The sequence below is a fragment of the Labrus mixtus genome, chromosome 3 (assembly GCF_963584025.1).
Source record: "Labrus mixtus chromosome 3, fLabMix1.1, whole genome shotgun sequence".
NCBI classification, from domain to species: Eukaryota; Metazoa; Chordata; class Actinopteri; order Labriformes; family Labridae; genus Labrus; species Labrus mixtus.
In genome coordinates, this window is record NC_083614.1 from 2,732,099 (window position 1) to 2,754,319 (window position 22,221).

The following is a 22,221-nucleotide window of genomic DNA, read 5'->3' on the forward strand; positions in this document are numbered from 1 at the left end:
GCTATGTTGAAGAGCTGGCTTCTCTGACAACAATGCAGCAGCCAGTATGTCCTCCTTCTAACTTTAGATTCTGCTCCTGAATGTTCTGGATTTGTTTGGACCAGAGAAGGTAGGCGCTTTTAAGGCACCCCCCACACGGCTGTTTTGGATGTTTGCTAGATATGAGACCAGGGGCCTGTACTACGAGGCAGGATTTGGGGTCAAAGAGGTAACTTCATGGTTAACCCTGTGTTATAGGCATATCGCCACCGTAACTTATGCTGCACACATAACCTGCTCCGGAGCAACCTGTGAAAATCTCCACCCACTGACCGATCAGATCTTTTGATTGTGGAGCTCCTGAAGCTGATCGAGAGGAGGGAGACATTATAGATTATATTATAAAATAACATTATAGTCCTTAAAGTTAATGATTATTTTGTTAGCGATGTCGTCCTTCATCCTTCAGCAGAGACTAAAAAAGCATCGGAGCATTTAAGTTGCGTTTTTAAGATGGTAAATTACGAATATCTTCATCATGTCAACCCACCAACATATCCTTGCAGATCAAGAAGGGCATCTTCTGTTAAAAGTTATAGGTCACACATACAGAATCCTCTTCTCCATGTTCCTCTAACTCTAACATGTGTCTCTAGTCTGTCTACAAATCCCCCAATGATGAGAAAAGTCCATCCTCTCCATCTTCTTCCTGCTCCACTTTTCAGAAAATGTGTGCTCAAACAGGCTGTTTGGAGATGTTCCCTTCATGACATCACAAAGGGCAGTAACCCCTCCCCCAGGTGGGTGACACTCCCACAGCTAGGTGTTTGTTCTGCCCTCTGAGTCTGCCTTCTCACCGTAAACAATAGGACATGGAGCGAGACCAGAGATACCCAAGCCCTTCCAGAGTTACATATTTAAAGGTACAGACACAGAAACAGCCTGTTCTGAGCAGGGCTGAAATAGAGGGGTTTATAGACATGATCAAATACAGGATCAGAGTGGATTTAGAACAAGAAACTTCACACACATGTTTTGTGGAGCTCTGAGACTTATTTAAACTGGTTGAAGAGGAGGAGGATATGTCACCTTTAATGTTTCTGAAATTAACCATTAAACATGGTGAGTAGCTCTTTTTTGAGGCGCTATGCTTATACTTTAGTTCTTTTACTTGCATGTAACTGATGAAATCTACACTCTGTCATTGTAACTCTTTCATTGTAACTCTTTCCTGGTGTTGAACAGGTGATGCTGTGGATGGTGGCTTCATTGCTGATGCTTGTTGAAGATGTGTTTTCTGAAGAGGAGAATAAAGAGGCTAATTTGGACCTCCAGCGGGTCCTCAGGCACCCCTCCTGGTCTCCTGCAGAGGATCTGGAGCAGGACAGAAGGTTGCACACACCCTGGCCTGAAGACATTGGTTAGTATTTCATATACCATCAGCTCCGCCCCCTTTATATTACAAGGTTAACTTGTAGATGTGGAAACCATGGAGCAGGTTAAAATATTGCGGTCATTGATGGGAAAATCGATGTTGACTGTTTGTGTGAGACAGGAAACTGCAGTAGGTCACCAAAACCACCAGGTTTGTTTATTCATTCATCCAGCTCACGCTCCACCTGGGCGCTTTGTGGCTCTTTAACAAAGTCATATAAGTTCCCAATCTTCATACAGCAAAGAGCCATCATGGTCACGACTGCTGGACCCAAAAGTTCCCTTTAGGAATTCAAACAAACAACTCATAACACACTAGAAAATACATTTTTTCATTCAGTGGAAATATTCAAATCAAAACACACAAACAAGAAACTGAAACAAAGACATTCACTAAGAGGGTTCAACTGCAGACTCTGTAAGAGTACAAACGGCAGGTTAATGTGACAGTCCGGGTTCATTACACACAAATCAATCCAAAAACGCTCAAGCAAACAAATCCGAGGGAATAGGCAAAGGCAGGTCAAAAAGGCAGGCAGTCATACATAAGAAATTTAACACTGAAATAACGGCAGGACGAGGCAACATGAGGAAAGAAGAGGGAGGACACACACGGACTAAAAGCACAATAAGGAAACGTAGGTGAGTAGAATCAGGGGAGGAGGTGAAACACAAGGCGGGAAACATGACTTGTGACGGTCACTTTACATAGCAGCCTCAAGTCCATTAACAAAATAAAACAGGAAATGACAATAATGAAAAAATAACAATAAAAGAAACAAATAAAACATCTGAAGGAGCGATAAAATCAATCTAACATTAAACAAGGAGAGTCGCTGGTAATCCTCAAGTTGCTGAGATGCAAAAAACTCAAGAAAAAGCACAGACTGTAAATATGAATGGACGAAAAGTGAGGGTCACCCATCTGTTCCTGCAGGGGACGTTGGAGTCCCATCGATGGCGGTCTCCATGCTGGAAATGCTGTCTCAGTCTAACTTTCAGTCAACCTAACGACAGACTGAGAGCTGGAGCTGAGGCGGGTTTTAAACCTCCTGACAAACCGTTACACCGCGCCCACCTGTCAATCAGGTCAGCTACACGCCTTATTGTGAATAACTCTTATCCTTCATCAAATCAAAACTGATGAGTCATCAAAACATTCACCCCCCGTACAGTGTGTGTCCATCGAGACATGAGATAATCACACCTATTTGTTTTTTTGAACCAGGCTGTAAACATGTTAATCTCTGCTGTAAAAACAGACTTTTTAGAATGGGTGTGTATGTGACTTCCTGTGCTTCTGCAGCCAGCCTCTAGTGGACACTCCAGGAACTGCAGGATTTTACACTTCAGCCTGTGCATCACTTTTCAACAGCAGAGGTTGCTGGTTGAGGAAAAGTATTAGATTGATGTTACTCTCTGCACTCTAATACTGGATCCTACTGAATCAGAAATGCTGGAGTATTAACTAACATTAAGAATAATGTAGAAGTTTTATGGAGGATGTTTAGAAGCTCTGTTAGTCTTTCCTCGTGGACATAAAAATGAAATGAAATGAAATAAAATCTCGAACGGTCGTCCCTTGTTTCCCTGTGGCTGAGGGCATAGGCTGCATGGGAAGGGCACTTTTCTTCTACTCCGTTTTTTCCAGAACAAAGCTTCATAAATCTGAAGAGGAGGCCGTAAAATAGCAGCGTGTTACTCCTGGATGACTAATGTATCCTCTGGATGTTTGCCTGGTAGTTTTCAACACTGAGTATGACCTTGGCCAACTGAACGACATTGTACTGCAGGGTAAAATAATGAATCCAATGTGTCGGAGTCTGACTTACATCACAGCTTCATAAGATGAATGACAGCCTGCTGCATGTCTGTTTATTCTACCCGTCAGTTCAGTTTTTAATCCCAGACATGAAAATACTCAAATCATGTGTCATTAGTAGCCCCTTCAAACAATCAATCTTTATTTTATTTTTTAATTTTCATGGAAATGTAGGTGAAACAATTTTTTTTAAGATTGGTCACAATGAATGTTTGAAATTCTCTTATTTGGCATTTAAAAATAAAAATTGTTCAGCTTTCATTTTGAAAGTTTGTCCTGTCTTAAGCTGAGAGTACTTTACTTGCTGTGGGCTTTTATTTTGAAATAAAGTAAGGCCTTCCTGTAGAGTGAAGGTTAGGACATGAAGTTAAGCACAGAAACAGGAAGTGCTTAGGGATCCCAAAGTGAGGTCAAACAGCTCAAGAAAACGGTAAGAAAGGTCAATGTGTGATGTCATAAGGTCAATGTGTGATGTCATAAGGTCAATGTGTGATGTCATAAGGTGGATCTTACTTTGGACTCGTCAGCTGAGCTGTCTGAGAGTTTGTTAAAGTGAAATGAGACATTCAAATATGCAGCAGTGTCCTTCTTTTACATCACTGAGACTACAGGGAGACACTGAGGACCACTATCTACGGAGAGCCGTAAGGGACAAAATAGCAGGGCGGCTGTGGATCAGGTGGTAGAGTCAGTTGTCTCTCAACCGGAAGGTCTGAGATTCGAACCCCTGCAGCCACATGTCCGATGTGTCCTTGGGCAAGACACTTAACCCCGAATTGCTCCCGCTGCTTCGATGTCAGCCTATGAATGTGTGTGAATTGATGAGTTACTTCCATCAGTGTATGAATGTGTAGGTGTGACCTGCGGTGTGAAAGCACTTTGAGTTGTCAGAAGACTAGAAAGCACTCCACAAGCTCAAGTCCATGTCCCATCAGCTCGTGTATCTGATGGGACATGCCTTCCCCTCCACGTCTAGGTATTTATGAATGTAAAGATCAGAGGTTATTACAGGACAGTGATGTGCCTGAAGCAGTTTCTGCACATTGTGTCGATCACTGGGGATACTGACAGTGTTTCTGTAGAGCCTCAGTTAGTTCCTCCTGTTCCTCCTTCTTCAAACCGTACTCATCGCAGAGATGGAAAACATTACAGCGAAACCCTCGAGCATCACATTGAATGTTCTCGTGACTCTCACTCAAAAACAATAATAACATTTAGTGAAGTAACACATGATTGCCAGAACATTGCCTATTCATTTGTAACATGGAAATACTTGTGTAATTACATTATAATGGAAACCAATGTGGCATGTTTAAACACGACTGAATATGTACCCGCTCTGGCTTTGATTGAATGGGTCCGCTCGTCGCCTGGGGAATACTTCTGTGCATTTTTCTCTTCTTTTTTTCCTCATGATTACAAGTTTTCACTTTTGGTAAACATCAAGGCATGAACTGACAAGCACCTCTGCCTCTGTAAATGAGCATGCTACAGCGCTAATAACCATTCTCTTAGGAACGCACTGCATGGAGGCATTTAGAGAAAATGCAGGGCTAAGCCATCCACGGGTCAGGAAGTAGAAATCAGTCAAACACCTGGGCCAGGTCTGCGCTGCAGGGAGGGTAAATCTTGACTGAAAGGTTCCTGGCAACGGAAAAAAGCAACTCGATCTGGAGTTCAGCCAACAGCTCGCTCCTCTGGTAATGACCCTGCATAGTGACAGTACGTGTTGAACCATTCAGGTGATAACCAGAGGAATCGCTCACAGTTCCAGTGTTCATGTTTGCTTTCAATTTAATCACACATGCTCTCCCCTGCTAGCTCATAAAAGTGTGTTTTAATCCAGTGCCTAAAAAAGTGAGAAATGTTTCACCTTTGAGTCTCTGGAGACCACAGAAGACATCTTGGGAACATATGAACAGTCCTCTTACCACCAGGAGGCTTAAATATCTCATAGAGTTCATGGGAAAGATTTCTTTTGAAGACCTGATCACAAATCTGATGAAAATGTTTGTATTGATCCTGGAAGGGATTGGATTTTGTAACAGTTACTTACTGGTAAACAGACTTGAGCTTGTTTAGCTCTTTTCTAGTCTTCTGACTGCTCAAAGCGTTTTACACCGCAGATCACACCTACACATTCACACCCTGATGGTAGAGACTGCTGTGTAAAGAGTCCATCAGTATTAACTCATCCATTCATACACATTCACACACTGATGGTAGAGGCTGCTGTGTAAAGAGTCCATCAGTATTAACTCATCCATTCATACACATTCACACACTGATGGTAGAGGCTGCTGAGTAAAGAGTCCATCAGTATTAACTCATCCATTCATACACATTCACACACTGATGGTAGAGGCTGCTGAGTAAAGATTCCATCAGTATTAACTCATCCATTCATACACATTCACACACTGATGGTAGAGGCTGCTGAGTAAAGAGTCCATCAGTATTAACTCATCCATTCACACACATTCACACACTGATGGTAGAGGCTGCTGTGTAAAGAGTCCATCAGTATTAACTCATCCATTCATACACATTCACACACTGATGGTAGAGGCTGCTGAGTAAAGAGTCCATCAGTATTAACTCGTCCATTCATACACATTCACACACTGATGGTAGAGGCTGCTGTGTAAAGACTCCATCAGTATTAACTCATCCACTCATACACATTCACACACTGATGGTAGAGGCTGCTGAGTAAAGAGTCCATCAGTATTAACTCGTCCACTCATACACATTCACACACTGATGGTAGAGGCTGCTGTGTAAAGAGTCCATCAGTATTAACTCATCCATTCATACACATTCACACACTGATGGTAGAGGCTGCTGTGTAAAGAGTCCATCAGTATTAACTCATCCATTCATACACATTCACACACTGATGGTAGAGACTGCTGTGTAAAGAGTCCATCAGTATTAACTCATCCATTCACACACATTCACACACTGATGGTAGAGGCTGCTGAGTAAAGAGACCATCAGTATTAACTCATCCATTCACACACATTCACACACTGATGGTAGAGGCTGCTGTGTAAAGAGTCCATCAGTATTAACTCATCCATTCATACACATTCACACACTGATGGTAGAGGCTGCTTGGTAAAGAGTCCATCAGTATTTACTCATCCATTCATACACATTCACACACTGATGGTAGAGGCTGCTGAGTAAAGAGTCCATCAGTATTAACTCGTCCATTCATACACATTCACACACTGATGGTAGAGGCTGCTGTGTAAAGAGTCCATCAGTATTAACTCGTCCACTCATACACATTCACACACTGATGGTAGAGGCTGCTGAGTAAAGAGTCCATCAGTATTAACTCATCCACTCATACACATTCACACACTGATGGTAGAGGCTGCTTGGTAAAGAGTCCATCAGTATTTACTCGTCCATTCATACACATTCACACACTGATGGTAGAGGCTGCTGAGTAAAGAGTCCATCAGTATTAACTCATCCATTCATACACATTCACACACTGATGGTAGAGGCTGCTGAGTAAAGAGTCCATCAGTATTAACTCGTCCATTCATACACATTCACACACTGATGGTAGAGGCTGCTGTGTAAAGAGTCCATCAGTATTAACTCATCCATTCATACACATTCATACGCCGCTGACGAAGCAGTAGGAGCAACTTGGGGTTAAGTGTCTTGCCCAAGGACACATCTGACGTTGCTGCAGGAGCTGGGGATCGAACCCCCGACCCTCTGGTTGAGAGATGACCGACTCTACTGACCCACAGCCGCCCTGCTATTTTGTCCCTTTAGGTGCACCGTAGATAAGCCTCCGCAGTGTCTCCCTGGGTTTGTACACATTGAAGCGATGCTGACGAATCAGTGGGAGAAACTCGGGGTTAAGCATCTTGCCCAAGGACACATCGGACATGTGGCTGCATGTACAGAAAACAAGAAAATAATACCGCAATTAAGTCTTCTTCAGTTTTAGTTTTTCTTTGTATTGCTTTGTAGATCCGTTCGTTGGCACCGACCACAGACTCGTAAAACATCCTGAGTATGAGTCACAGCCTGTGACATCGGGTCGTCCGACTCTTGCATTTTCTCTCTATCTTACTCTGATAACTTCCTCAGCTTGTTGTTGGATCAGAATAATAAGGGAGATTAACCAACAGCACATGCTCCAAATATGTTTATAAAATCCAGGCGTTTGGAAGTTGAGTTAGAAGTGATACTGAACGTCTCTGTGAACCCTTTTTTAAGGTTTATTTTTGGGCTTTTTATGCCTTTATTTAGAGAGAGGACAAGGGATAGAGTCAGAAATCAGGGAGAGAGAGAGAGAGGGAGGGGAATGCAGGGGCGTGTGTGGCACTGACTTAGTGGTGGCCTGAAGTGTGATGTGCATAAACACACACAAACAATGTATGTTTTATGAAATAGATGTACAAAGTATTTATGCACAATTTAAAATCCCCAAAAAAAAGAAACTAAAAGAAACCTTTTGCAAAAAAAAAGCCAGAATAGTACTTTTTACACAAGTCCCGCCTCTGACAGGGAAAATAATAGCCAATCATAGTTTATGATTGTTTTTTTTTAGAACCCCTCTGGCAACGCCCCTGGTAGAATGACATGGGAAAGTAGCCGCAGGTCGAAATTGAACCCGGGCCAACCATACATGGGGCACACGCACTAACCACTAGGCCAGGGGTTCCCAAACTTTACCATGCCAAGGACCCCATATAGCATTAGCCTCTAGCAGGGACCCCTCTCCTGCTACATTTCTGGTGTCCCTCAAGGTTAGACTCACTGGCGAGGATCTTTTTGTCACATCATGGCCGCTCGTACTTGCTCTAGTGAAGCTGTCCTTTATGTTTTCTAGATCATACCGGCGGGTTTCAGAGGCCAGGGTGGTGTTCCCCTGGTTGTAGCTCTCTTGCAGTAGTGTCATTGTCAGTCTTGTTGCCTGATGGCCTTTTTCTTTTGAGAAATGTTTTCATTTTTAGAGGAGGCAGGTTGCTAGTTTTCATTGGAACAGCAACTTTCTGATTGGTCAGTGTCACTCATTGTGGCTGCTAGATTCTGATTGGCTTTAGTGGCAGGGTTTTTTTAACTGAAAGATTGGAATAAAGAAGAACACACATTTTGATATATGCAGTGATTGATAACAACTTAAAGAGACATATTTATAACATTTTCTTTATTTTATTTGTTGATTTTTACGTCTTGTTTTGATCCTCCCTCCCCTTTCCTCTAAGTTTCTGGGACCCCCACTAGTGCTCAATTGCAAGCCCCAAGGGTGCGAGGAGCTTCACTTTGAAAAACACTGCACTAGGATACCGGCGCCCCATCTTCGTGAACTCTCGATATCTCCTTCTTGCAACTCTACTGGTTTTCATTTAAATTACGTTTTAGTTTCTATATTTTGTCAGATAATGTACCAACTCTACAGACACAAGGTGTGATCTTAGTTAAAGTAGTTGTATATTAAATGCTGCAGTAATTTATTTATTATCTGTTTTCATATTTTTAATATGTATGGACGCTGGTTTGTTCTTGGCAGTCCGTGAAAGGTGTCTTATAAACACAATAAACACTTCCTGCTTCATCACCAATCATCAAAGAGGCAGAGTCGTGTTTTCTGGCACAACTTCCCCAACTACCCAGGAGCATGGAGCGTGAAAGGATTAAAGAGGTCAAAAAGCTGCAGCAGCACTTTGTAGTATGAGGCTGGACTTTATTAACTTTAATAGTGCGACATGGCCAGTGGAAGATCAGAAAAGGTTACTGAAAAGCTGGTTAAAAAAGGGGGGGAGGGGTCATCTTCATGAAGCATCAGTGCCATAAAAATCATTATTGTAACCCTTTAAAAGTGTTATTTCCAGTCAGTGTTTCTAAAGCAGTGACCTCACGCTGCACTCAGAGCTGCAGCCAAAAAAGGTAACAAATAAACTTGGCACATATTTTGGGATTATCCTGCTTCGCTGTCACCTCTATCAAATCTAAACAGCCCGTTACTCCATCACTGATAAGCCTTTCACTTTAGTCTGAGCCCTCACTGCTGTGAAGTTTGTCTCTACAGAAACTGCATCATGTCACCAGAGTTATAACACGATGCAGCGATTATGCTTCCATTTGAGTCTAAGTTCATCAGAATGTAGGATTTCAAACATGGTCACTGTATGTGTTTTCTTAATACAATCACAGATATGTCCACATAAGCGTAAATGTTCAACCGGACGTTTGATATGAAGGTTTCCCTTTCTGTTTTCTTGCAGTAGAGTGGTCACAGGAAGAAGACGTCCCGCAGAGCAGATGGCCACGATCTCCTCACGAACCGAACTCGCCCAGATCAACAAGGAGGAACCGCAAGAAGACGAAGAGCAGTCGCGACTGCCATTTGGAAAAGAAAGAGATGAGGGTGCGTGATCTTGGTCTTGGCTACGATTCAGACGAGATAATCCTCTTTAAGTACTGCGTTGGCACGTGCTTCAGCTCCCGCAAGAACTATGACCTGGCCCTCAAGTCTCTGATGGACAATGGGAGCATCACTGGGAAGAAGGTCAGCAGTCACCCATGCTGTCGGCCATCCCGCTATGAAACTGTGTCGTTCATGGACGCCCAGACCACGTGGCAGACAATTAAATGGCTTTCTGCAGCCAACTGCAGCTGTGTGGGATGACTGAAGAGAAGAGACTATCTGAAATACACAAGCAGAGGAGAGCTCTTGTGTGAAAGAGCAGGGTGCCACCAATACTGATCTTTATAGTTGGGGTAGTCGATCCTGGTTCAGGTGGTCTGAGGAGTCGGCCCGAGATGGGATCCACAGTCCCTGCATGTCTACCAATGTCCAGGGGCAGTGGAAGGATTGTTTACTGCCACAAGCAATAAGTACAGAGAGCAAACTATCTGACCTTTAGGGGCTAAGTTGGTGGACACTCTTTGTACCCTTGAATCAGCAGATTGAAGGCACGTGCAACATCCTCTGGCAGCCATGTTTGAGGTCTTCAGCTCTTTTGCACAAGAAGGAATGAAGGGCATTTATTTTTTATTTTCAGTCCAACGTCTCAACAGTTTTCAAAATGGTCACAAAGTGTGTATGTTTTTGTTGCTAACACATAGCCTTCTGGGTTAAAATGACATGCCAGTAGCATGGAGGAGAACGTTACCTTCAAGGCTTTCTGCCAGAAAGCTCCTTCTCTTTCACCCCACAAGTCCCTTGACAGCCCAGATACACGTAGATGGTTATTCAATAGACAATAGTGGTAAGTTTAAATTAAGTTAAAACAGTTAAATGGCTTTAGATAAGATTTGAACTGTGATTCAACGCTATAAAAACTCTACATGTTTTATGTTAGCCTGTTGACTTCTTAGTAAGCTAACAAAGCTAACCACTCAATTGAGCTCAACAGTGGGAGACCACTTTTTTGGAGGCTTCTGGTCCTGGTTCCTGAAGTTAATTTCCCCTTTCAAATCCTCCTTTTCATTAAATCCTTATATCAAGAGATTGAAGCCTGTTACCATGACAACCAGCTACCCCAATACTCGAGACTCTAAAACCTTTGCTTCGGCGCAAAAATGCTGCTAAGAAACTGAGAAAAAGGCAAAGTTACAAGTTTCCGTAGTCAAGGAACTACATTACTCAGTTATTTTTCGGCAGCGTTGTTTGAACTTTTATATTCCTCTTGCTTTGTTTTATTTCCTATGATACACTTTCATTGTTTGCCAAAAGCCAGTTATCCAATGTACCTCCATGACGGAGCCAAATGTAATATCCCGATTGTTCTGAATCACCAGCAAAGCCTCTGTTGAAAAAAAAAAGTAACAGCCTCATATTAAGCAAAACTCGACCACTTAAAGACCAAATACTCTGACGTGAGGACATGCTCATAAGAACTCACAACTTCGAATCAGTTGTAATATTTTGTTTTTGTAAATACAAATGGTCTTTATAAGACCAACAATCGCCTTCACAATGTGATGCAACTCTACCTTACCTTCCAGGGCAGCTCAATCCTACTCTATCTGGTCGAGAAGAACTCCTCATGAGAGCAACGAGTAGGCAGTCCTACACACACACACACACACACACACACACACACACACACACACACACACACACACACACACAGACACACACACACGGGCAAACACTTTAACATGACCACATTGGCTTTTCTAAATTCAGCTATAATACCGCATTAACGTTTAGCCAGCCTATGCTAATGAATAATTCATTTATAAGTCTGCAGTGCTGGTTTCAGCACGGCTTGTTTACACCTCTGGCAGCAGTCTATTGTAAGACACCGTCACAAATATAGTCATGGGCTAACCATCAGTCAGAGACACAGCTTTTCAGCACATGGTCTATTTTCAGATCAGGTGTGACATGACACCACTTACAACCACTCAGCCTGCAGTTTAAACAAACGAGTGGACAACGAGTTCAGATGTCGTGTGTGTGTGTCACTGCTGAACGAACACATCTGCAAGCAGCTTTGCAAAGACGCAGCGTAGACTGCAATCTTATCAATACCTACTTATACTATGTCAAACACAATGCAGGTTAATAATGAGCACATGCAAGCATTTAACTATTTAGCTTTCCACAATGACTTTTCCTTTTTTGAGGAAAACTGCTCTTACAGAATAAAAGCCAAGTCTAATTGTTGAAGTGGCTTCTTCCTTCACTGGCTTCCCACCCACCTACGCCTCCGCATTGTTTGTTTAATGAATAGTAGCATTCACATTCATTTTTTGTAAAAAGTGTGTAATCCAATTTGTGTGTGAGGGGGTTTTCATGCTTCATGTTACACTCACATTGCACTTATTTTGGCTCATCATGGACAGCAGATGGCATGAAATCGTTCATAGTCAAATTGCCAGCTTAATTATAATGTAGTAAAAAATTACAAAATATATAAAAGGTCACATATCCTCCTCCTCTTCAACCAGTTTAAATAAGTCTCAGAGCTCCACAAAACATGTGTGTGAAGTTTCTTGTTCTAAATCCACTCTGATCCTGTATTTGATCATGTCTATAAACCCCTCTAACAGGCTGTTTCTGTGTCTGTACGTTTAAATATGTAAATGAGCTGTGTCTGACCACGCCCCCTCTCTGGAAGGACTTGGGTGTCTCAGGCTTCCTCGCTCCATGTCCTATTGTTTACGGTGAGAAGGCAGACTCAGAGGGCAGAACAAACACCTAGCTGTGGGAGTGTCACCCACCTGGGGGAGGGGCTACTGCCCTTTGTGATGTCATGAAGGGAAAATCTCTAAACGGCCTGTTTGAGCACACATTTTCTGAAAAGTGGAGCAGGAAGAAGACGGAGAGGATGGACTTTTCTCATCATTGGGGGTTTGTAGACAGACTAGAGACACATGTTAGAGTTAGAGAAACATGGTGAAGTGGATTCTGTATATGTGACCTTTAACTTCTATCATTTAAAGCAAAAAGTCACAAAAAAAGAAGTGCTCCACAATTCTTTTACATCACACGGTGAATAATCAGAACGTGCAATGTGTGCAGCTCTTCCTTTATCAGTTGGATGGCGTGTTACTTTGTGCATTGGCTGAAGAAAGTGGCTCTTGATGTCCACACTATGTTGCAGTTGTTGTAAGGATACTGAGCTGGTCACACACATCGTGGTAACATTTTGAAAGTATTCTTTGAAACTGTGTGTATCGGTGCTGAAGGCTTTGTTCTGCTGTGTTCTGTCCTTTACTAAACATGTTGATGAGACTTTGAGAAATTCTTGAGAATGACAAGAAGAAGTTTCAGTTTCCAGTCCGTCTGTAAACTGAAGTGAGTACCACATATCGTATAGTAGAAGATTTATTTTGTACATGCAAGCGCTGTAAGACAGAATTCATTCAATCTTTCGTCTGTGTTCAGCTGCTTTAAAACAAGTCTAAAAATATCCATGTGAGGCTTTGGCCTGCTTGTACTTTGTTTCATAGCAGCATGTCTCTCCGAAGAGTGTGTTTCCACGGATCACACTGGGATAACAAAGCACCTCCAGATATTTTTATTACTACAGTTGGTCCTGCCTCCCACTATTCAGCTCACTGAAAAACGTCCAACTTTTTTTTTTTGTGTTCATCTGGATCATCTGAAGAATGCTTACAGCCAAGCTCTCACACAATCTCACATTTGCTTTCAATTACACCCGCTCATGTTTCATACAAGTGCAGGTTGTACAGCTCGAAGCTAAACAGAGACTCACAGGAGAATAGGAGGAAAAGAAATATCACAAATAAGGGCCCAAACACCATCTAACTGGACCTTTGGTCTGTGACCCTTTCCTCAAATTAAACACAACAAACCAAAAATGACTCTGCTTATGATCCGCTCACGGGGTAGATTTCATTCATTTCTGGATTTCACACGTGTTGTTCATATAAATGTAAAGAAAACAGATGGCATGGAGTCACTGTCAGGTGAATAGCTTCTCCTCTGTAGGTAAACTATTTCCCTATTGTGCTAAGATCCGACAACCACATGGCATGGGTGCCTCTCATTTCTCACTAAAGTCTTCCTAATTTTCCCACTTGCATCTTCTGATCTTTGTCACATTTGCGTAAGATGCAAGGGACATATTCAGGAGGAATGTCCCCTCATCTGACTGTGTATAAGACAGCTTTTAGCATGTTTCTCAAAACGGTAAAGTGCCCCATTTATAAGCTTGTTAGAGCCACCAAGCGGTCCAGTTCAGTCCGGTTCGATACGGTCTGCATTAATTTGGGAATGAAACTAAAATAAGTGATCCATACTGTCCTACTTTTTTGCTCACCTTCTGTTGAAACAGGGGCGTGTCCAGAGGGCTGACCTGTAGTGGCATGGGGCCCCCTTGAAATCGTTTTGGCCACCCCAATTGCCACCCTACGACCCTTGAATATTATTGGTTATTGGCCTTGCCAGAGGTGGGTCTTATGTTGAAATCCCCTATTCAGACTGTGTTGCAACAGGCAGCTCGTACTTTTCAGTTTGCCGATGTTTTTTTGCAATATTTAAAATACTTTAAATTGTGTCTTTGGGCAACATATTCTTTTGAGTCCTTGAAGAACGAAGCTTAGAAGATGTACATGTTGCCGTTATCCTGTGTTATTTAAGGTGGATGTGATTGGTGCAGACAGAAAGGGTAAATAAACGCTCTTCATTCATGTGTGTGCACACAAACTGTTGGGCCACCCCAGTCCAAAAAGTCTGGACAAGCCCCTGTGTTGAAATGACAAGCATACCGATCCGAGCCTAAAGGGTGGAGCCAGACACGCTGCTGTCTGTTGATTCATGGAAAGAATCGTCACTTCCAGGGGTAATAAAAGACAATCACAAAACGCACCATTTTTAAATAGAGTCATTTATAGGCTTTTTTCCATTGGCTCCATTGTTGCCCTTGTTTACCGTGTCCAGTTCTTCTTCCTTGGATTTATTGCCGGGCTACACTGTGTCGTACTGCTATGATGTCATGCTATTATGTAGCTGATGCCACTAACACTATCCAGCCTACACTCCTCTTAAGGGTACGGTTGGCTGTGGAAACAAGATCAGGGTTTGCTGGACCAAACCGTACTGAACCAAACCAAAAAGACTGCTTGGTGTAAACAGGGCCTAAGACCATCAGCCCCCCTAACGTGAAGAGAATGTATAAAAGATGCTTTCATGAGGATACTATAGGGTAAAAACAAGTTAACACATTGAGAAAGACTTGCTGCCAGCTAATGTAGACTATTTGTAAGTGCGTTGTATCAGTAGGAAGATCCTTCCTGAGGCCTTGTGTCGCTGGTGACTTCAAACTCCTCTGTACATGACTCCTCTAAAGAGATGCCATGCATCGTGTTGCCTTACTGTACATAAGAGTATTTATTGTTTAAATTATTTTATTTATTCTTCATGTTCATTAAACCTGTTAAACCTGTTTTGATTATGTTTATTTTATGTTATGTTTTCATGTTTAATAGAACAAGTCACATTAAGTCAGCATGCAAGACTTCAACTGAAGAGGGTTTAGAGGCATGATGTCTCACCTTTGACTGGGACTTTAAGGTTTCTATGGGACTAACACAGAGCAGCAATTTATTTCTACATAAATATTGTCAATGAAGGCGTAAAGCCTGAGTAAGGATTTAGTCCAACATCTTAAAGGTCACATATCCTCCTCCTCTTCTTCAGTTTAAATAAGTCTCAGAGCTCCTCTAAACATGTGTGTGAAGTTTCTTGTTCTAAATCCACTCTGATCCTGTATTTGATCATGTCTATAAACCCCTCTATTTCAGCCCTGCTCAGAACAGGCTGTTTCTGTGTCTGTACCTTTAAATATGTAAATGAGCTGTGTCTGACCACGCCCCCTCTCTGGAAGGGCTTGGGTGTACTCTGTCTTTCTCGCTCCATGTCCTATTGTTTACGGTGAGAAGGCAGACTCAGAGGGCAGAACAAACACCTAGCTGTGGGAGTGTCACCCACCTGGGGGAGGGGCTACTGCCCTTTGTGATGTCATGAAGGGAAAATCTCCAAACGGCCTGTTTGAGCACACATTTTCTGAAAAGTGGAGCAGGCAGAATCATTGGGGGGTTTGTAGACAGACTAGAGACACATATTAGAGTTAGAGAAACATGGTGAAGTGGATTTTAGAGAATATGTGACCTTTGACATCATCAAATCAAATTAAAGATGTTAATTGCTTTGAGATCTGATAACAGTGAGCGAATTACATCAGTGTGACTGCACTGATGTAATTCACTGATTGTAAAAGAAGGACACTGCTGCATCTTTGAATGTCTGATTTCACTTTAACAAACTCTCAGACAGCTCAGCTGACGAGTCCAAAGTAATATCCACCTTATGACATCACACACTGACCTTATGACATCACACATTGACCTTATGACATCACACATTTTTTAAATTTATTTTTATTTTTTATTTATTGCACAAAAAAAACATAAACATAATAGATCAATGGTAAAACAGACAGTACATAATGATTAGTTAATTAACAAACTATACATTTTGAAAGAAATGTGCTGGAGGAGCCAAATAAACCCAGAGGGGCTTGTCGAGTGGCCCTCCTAAAGAGAAACATGTAACACAGAGACATATTATTAATGTAGTCCAAGCAAAAACAATAAAGCTAACAAGAACGCATACTCAATAAGGTGTAAAAGAAAGCAAAACAAGAAAGAGACAAATTAAAGAAGGGGAAAAAGGAAAATAAGATCTTATGGCAGAGAAAGATTATGATGGCACATTGGTTAATTGGCCAAGCAGGAAATTAATGGTTTGTTTTTTAAATAAGTTGAGGCTGGTGCTGTTTCTAATATGATTGGATAAATTGTTCCAACAATGAGGTCCTCTGAATCTGATAGAGAATTGAGAAAACGATGTCCTGAAAAATGCAGAATGAAGTAAGCTGGCTGACCTTGTGTTGTAATGATGATTTGAGAATTGAATTCAAATATATCTTGAAAACAGACGGGGAGTAAGTTGTTGACTGATTGGAAAACAAAAATACATAACTGAAACTGGTTTAGGTGGAAGATGGGGAGAATTCGTAGAGACTGGAACAAAGGAGTAGAGCTGCTAAATCTGTTGGAGAAAGTGATCATTTTGATGAACCGTTTTTGCAGAGAAAAAATGCAGTTGAGGTTGCTCAATATGAGATGTATGGATAGATCATAGTGTAATATAAATTAAGAAGGATTTTTCTTGATAGCAGATGCATTATTCTTCTGATGACTCCAATATTTTTTGCTATTTTGCCTGAGATAAGTGTTATATGATTTTTCCAGGTGAGATTTTCATCTATGAGAATTCCAAGAAATTTAGTAATGGTTACCCTTTCTAAGATATTATTGGCAATATATACATTGGGAAAAGTAAATTTGGTCTGTAGGTTTCTGGGTATAAATGTATGAGCTTTTTTTGTATTGAGTGATAATTTGTTTGCCTTAAACCAGGTGTCAACTTTACTTAATTCACTGTTCATTTCGGACACCAATCTTTGCCCATCACTACCAGATAGAAAAATATTGGAATCATCAACAAACAAGATGAAAAATGCTTTCTTTGAGATCAAATACAAATTATTAATATAAATAAGAAAGAGTAAAGGACCAAGAATCGACCCTTGTGGCACCCCACAAGAAATTAAACTGTAATCAGATGAAATATTATTCCAGGTTACAAATTGCTTTCTTACTGACAAGTAACTTTTGAACCAGAACAGATCTGTACCACTTAAACCATAATGAGAAAGTTTCTGCATTAGAATATCATGGCATCTCAAGCTTTTGATAAGTCAATGAACACACCAAGAGTGATTTCCTTATTGTCAAGAGATTTAGTAATGTTGTCAGGGCCATCGAAGTTGAATGTTTTTCTCTGAATCCATACTAATGTGTATAAAGAATATTATTGTCATTAAAATATTTAAACAAACGGATATAGACTAGTTTTTCCAAAACTTTAGAAAAGCACGGAAGGATAGATATCGGTCTGTAATTGGAAAATAGGGATGGATCATCTGCTTTGAAGAGGGGAATTACTTTTTAATATCATTTTAATTGATCGGGAAATACACCAGTTTCAAGAGAAAGATTAAAAATATGAAGGATTGGTTTGGTTATGTATGGAATGCATTTTTTAAAGATTGAAGATTTCAGCTCATCATGACCTGGAGCAGTTGATTTGAGTTTGTTAACGACATCCACAAGCTCAGACTCAGTGATGGGAGATAATACAAAGGAAGAGGAGGGTCTCTTAATACCAGGGATAGATAATGAAATCTGTGACATTTTTTCTGCAAGCAAAGGACCAATATTCACAAAAAAAATATTAAATTCATTGGCTATTTCAAAAGAATCAGTCATAATTTTGTCAGCCCCTTTGAATTCGCTTTGAACATTAGCGTTGACAGTATTTTTATTAACACACCTAATGACATCACACATTGACCTTTGTTACCGTTACCTTGAGCTGTTTGACTTCAGTTTGGGATCCCTAACCACATCCTGTTTCTGTGCTTAACTTCATGTCCTAACCAAGCAGCAACCTCCGGTCTCGAAAAATGAAGCCAATGCGGAAGTACAAAAAACTGCAGTTCCTCGAGGTTCTGCTTGAGGCTGGCTGCAGAAGCGCCGGAAGTGCCATAAGCACACAGCCAAAAAAGCCAGTTTTTACCACAGGAATTAACATGTTTACAGCCTGGTTCAAAAAACGAGATATATCTGATAAGTTGACGGCCCCTTCTCCTCACACTGTGGGGGGGTGAATTTTTTTATAACTCGTCGGATTTTATTCTATTAAGGAAAACGACTATGCCCATATAAGGGTTGTGTCAGATTTGATTGACAGCTCTGCGCGCTGCATCTGTCTGTCAGGTCAGCAGGTCAGGAGGCTAACAGCCTCTGATTTCTCCTCTTTTTTACTTCGTTTGGAGAGTTTGTTTAGCACATATCTGACAACATACACGGCTTGCTGTGCGGTTAACAGACCATCCAAGAAGTTGATGACCCTAACTCTTCGGTAAGTGATATAGTAGTGTTATATTTACTGCTTACTCATGTGTTGGTATTTATATTTACGGACCTAGCTTGTTTAGCGTTAGCTTGTAAACCAGTCGGCTAACTGTACTCAGTGTAGTCCATTATTTACATGGTTTAGAAATGTTTGTTGTTAAGATAAATAATGAGTTTGTGTGATGTTAGAAGCTAAAGGTCCACCTCGATGGTTAACCGCAGACTGTAAATATGGTTATCTGACGTTATGATGACGTAAATGTGGACATTAAAAAACAAACTTTGTGTAGTAATTATCCATCAGTAACATAAACTCAACTGAACCTCATGTGCTGTGTAGGTTATAGAGGATGACATTAAAGTTACATGGTTGATGTAGTGTCTTAAGATTTGTGCAAACTGTTACCAAATTTATAAAAAACTTAACTTTGTATGAGTTCAGGGAAATTTAATCTGGTTATTAATATAGTTCTTAATCATTACAGATGCTCTTACACAGAATATAGCAGTAGAAATATAAAATATAAATAACATGGAATGAAAATAAGATATAAAGTACAAGAAATAGTTTGAAGAATACAGCCATGTACTGAGCTCATGTTAATAATAAATGAGCTACTGTATGTTCTGTACTGAAGCACAGAGAGTTGGGACCTGTTAATGATTTAAATAATTCAGGTTATATTTGTTTCATGTTAAGATGAAGTACTATCCACAATAAATTGCTTAATTTTTCCTCCAAAATCTGAGACAATTTGATGTGGAATATCATTGTGCAAGTGAGTCAGAGCTGAAAACATCATGATTACAATAAGGTTTATCTTATTAACTTTGAATAGATGTTGATTACCTGAATACTGTACCTTTGTTGTCTGGGTAGTACACTGTTGAATTTATAAATGTGCTCTTACATACAGATGAATACAGAAAATGCACAAACAAATTGATTTAATGAATAACTGCTATTTTCTCTCTTTCTTTGCCATCCTGAAGACCCCGCACTAAAAGTCCACGTTCTCCTGGATCCATGTCACATGCTCGAGCTTCTTCAGAATGACTTTTCAACAGTCGAAGTTCTGGTGAGAGAAGATGGCCAGCAGATAAGACGGCAGTACATGAAGGAGCTCCACAAGCTTCAGGAGGAGGAGGAGGGTTTGCACCTTGGAAGACTGTATTCATGCTTCAGCTGTTCAAATAAAAATAGATCTCCTCCAAACAACTTGCAATCAAACCATTTTCTTCTCATTTTAAAACCCTTTGTCCAGTTTAGATGGGAGAAGTCAATATTATGTGATCTAGATCAGGGAAGACTACATTTATAAATCATTTTTAACTGTGTTTTTATTCACAAGTTATTGATCTTATTTACTCTCGGTGTATCTTGATTTAAGAATGGGGCTGTGTTTAAGGGCAATTTTTTGCAATGACTCTGTTCCATCCCACTTTCAGAAATGAACTACATTAGTATTTGGTAAAAAAAAAATGTCAAAAGAATAAAAAGTTGTGTAAAAGTAGACTTCCTTCCCTAAGCTATTGAGTTGAGCATTAATGCACATTTTAGTCTTGTCATTTCAAATCTGAAATGTATACTCATAAGTAGACATAAAGGAGTGCATTTATATAGAAATATTTATTTAATCTGAAAAACTACATTCAAAAACCCTGTTTTTACAGCAGAGATTAACATGTTTACAGCTTGGTACAAAACAAACAAATAGGTGTGATTATCTCATGTCTCGATCGACACACACTGTACGGGGGTCGTTTGATTTGATGAAGGATAAGAGTTATTCACAATAAGGTGTGTAGCTGACCTGCTTGACAGGCGGGTGCGGTGTAACGTTTTGTCAAGAAGCTTAAAACACGCCTCAGCTCTCAGCCTGTGGGTGACATCACTCAGGCCATCCGGGGGAGACCTCCCTTGCAGCGAGTTATTGAAGAGAAGCAACCAAAGTCCACCCCAGAAGAACCAACAAATACAGATGTTGTTGAGGCTCAGGTTTCTTCCTCTGTCTCTGCAGCTCTCTGGGCACCTCGACAGACAAGTCACCAATAATCCACACTGTGTCTATAGGAGAAATACAAAGGTGTTCAATTAATGCCTCAGACAAGACAAAATGTACAGTTAACTACATGTGACAGCTCAGGGTGTTTTTTTGTTATTAGCCACATCTGCAGGAATAATATTGAACAAGGTAGCTGCAACTCATAATAATAGATGCCAGTCTTAAACACTATTTTTTCTAATACTTAAAGTTTTTGGTGTGAAGCTGACACTGTCCACAGACTCCATGACTTCACGGGGTTCTATAGAAAACAAATGTTTTATAATAAATACTAAATAATTATTTTCAATTGTCACCCACATCGCTGTTGACATCAGTAAATATAAAACACAGACATTCCTCTTTTTGTCAGAACAGTAACATGAACTGTATGTTTTGTAATATTGATTTCTTCTGGATGTCTCACATATTTATTTACAGTCTATGGATAAAACTTTACTAATGTATTTCTCTGCTAACACTGACAAAGTCTAACTGCTCTGACAAATAACTAATAACCATAATTGTATATTTAACAAAGTGTAGTTTTAAGACTTTAATTAAATATTTGGGTTGAAGATAATTAGTTTTAACTGTGTTGTAGAAAAGTTAAATGTTAACTTACTGTTTATAGAGATAACTCAGGACGAGCAGGAATAGGGGATGATAGCAGCCTAGATGTTAGCTATGCTGTGAAGTGGACTGCTAACGTCGAGTTGAATGGGCGGAGTTAAGTCCCGCCGGTCCCGCCTTACTGCTGTTGCTAGGTTGATCCGAAGTTAGGTTGAGACTGCAAATCCAATATGGATGCGGCCGTCGATTGGACTCATTTTCTGCTTATGTAACAGACGGGTCAGGGTTTGTCTAGTAATATTTACAGTATATGGTCCTAACCTTCACTCTACAGGAAGGGCCTTACTTTATTTCAAAATAAAAGCCCACAGCAAGTAAAGTACTCTCATCTTATCCGCCCCATCACAAAGAGACATGCTTTCCGGGTTCTCTTCTCTAACTGTGTTTTTCTAGCAGCTTTTGGGCGTGCATAAAAGTTAAAACATTTTCAACTTTTTAGCTTAAGACGCTGAAGAGTCGCAGCACTCGTCAATGTCACTTTTGGCCAAGCAGCCAATCAAATCAAGCTTTTTATGTTTCCCCTTTGTCTAGGAGAAAAGCAACAGCGCAAGCTCTACATTTGCATTAATCAATTTTTCCAACTTATTTTATTTGGTTGCCCATATGCACACACAGCCACAGGCGCTCCCAGCTGTTTTGTTCCTCAGGCGTTTTTGAATTGGCCGAGCCAAGGGCAACACGTCTCTATGTGATCAGGCCCTAAGACAGGAGAGACAGGAAATGCTGGGAGCAGAGAGGGGGGATGACATGCAGCAAAGGGCCGAGGCTGGACTCGAACTCTCTGGGCTGCGATGAGAACTATTGCCT

General features: G+C 40.8%; 1 protein-coding gene and 2 long non-coding RNA genes across 3 annotated transcripts in view; 2 read left to right on the forward strand and 1 right to left on the reverse strand.

Annotated features, from left to right (window-relative positions):
- The window catches only part of LOC132972063 (uncharacterized), a 31,392-nt gene extending 10,382 nt beyond the window's left edge, over positions 1-21,010 (forward strand). Inside the window, exon 2 of the long non-coding RNA XR_009672853.1 lies at positions 20,609-21,010. This is a non-coding gene — a long non-coding RNA (uncharacterized LOC132972063). The remainder of the gene's footprint in view (positions 1-20,608) is intronic.
- On the forward strand, positions 1,229-15,138 carry LOC132955563 (artemin). Its single transcript, XM_061028452.1, has 2 exons — positions 1,229-1,399; positions 9,499-15,138. The coding sequence occupies exons 1-2, from the start codon at positions 1,237-1,239 to the stop codon at positions 9,900-9,902; spliced, it is 567 nt and encodes a 188-aa protein (XP_060884435.1). The 5' UTR covers positions 1,229-1,236; the 3' UTR covers positions 9,903-15,138.
- The window catches only part of LOC132972058 (uncharacterized), a 284,543-nt gene continuing 281,621 nt past the window's right edge, over positions 19,300-22,221 (reverse strand). The window contains exons 2-3 of the long non-coding RNA XR_009672848.1: positions 21,407-21,675; positions 19,300-20,804 (exon numbers count right to left, since the gene is read on the reverse strand). This is a non-coding gene — a long non-coding RNA (uncharacterized LOC132972058). The remainder of the gene's footprint in view (positions 20,805-21,406; positions 21,676-22,221) is intronic.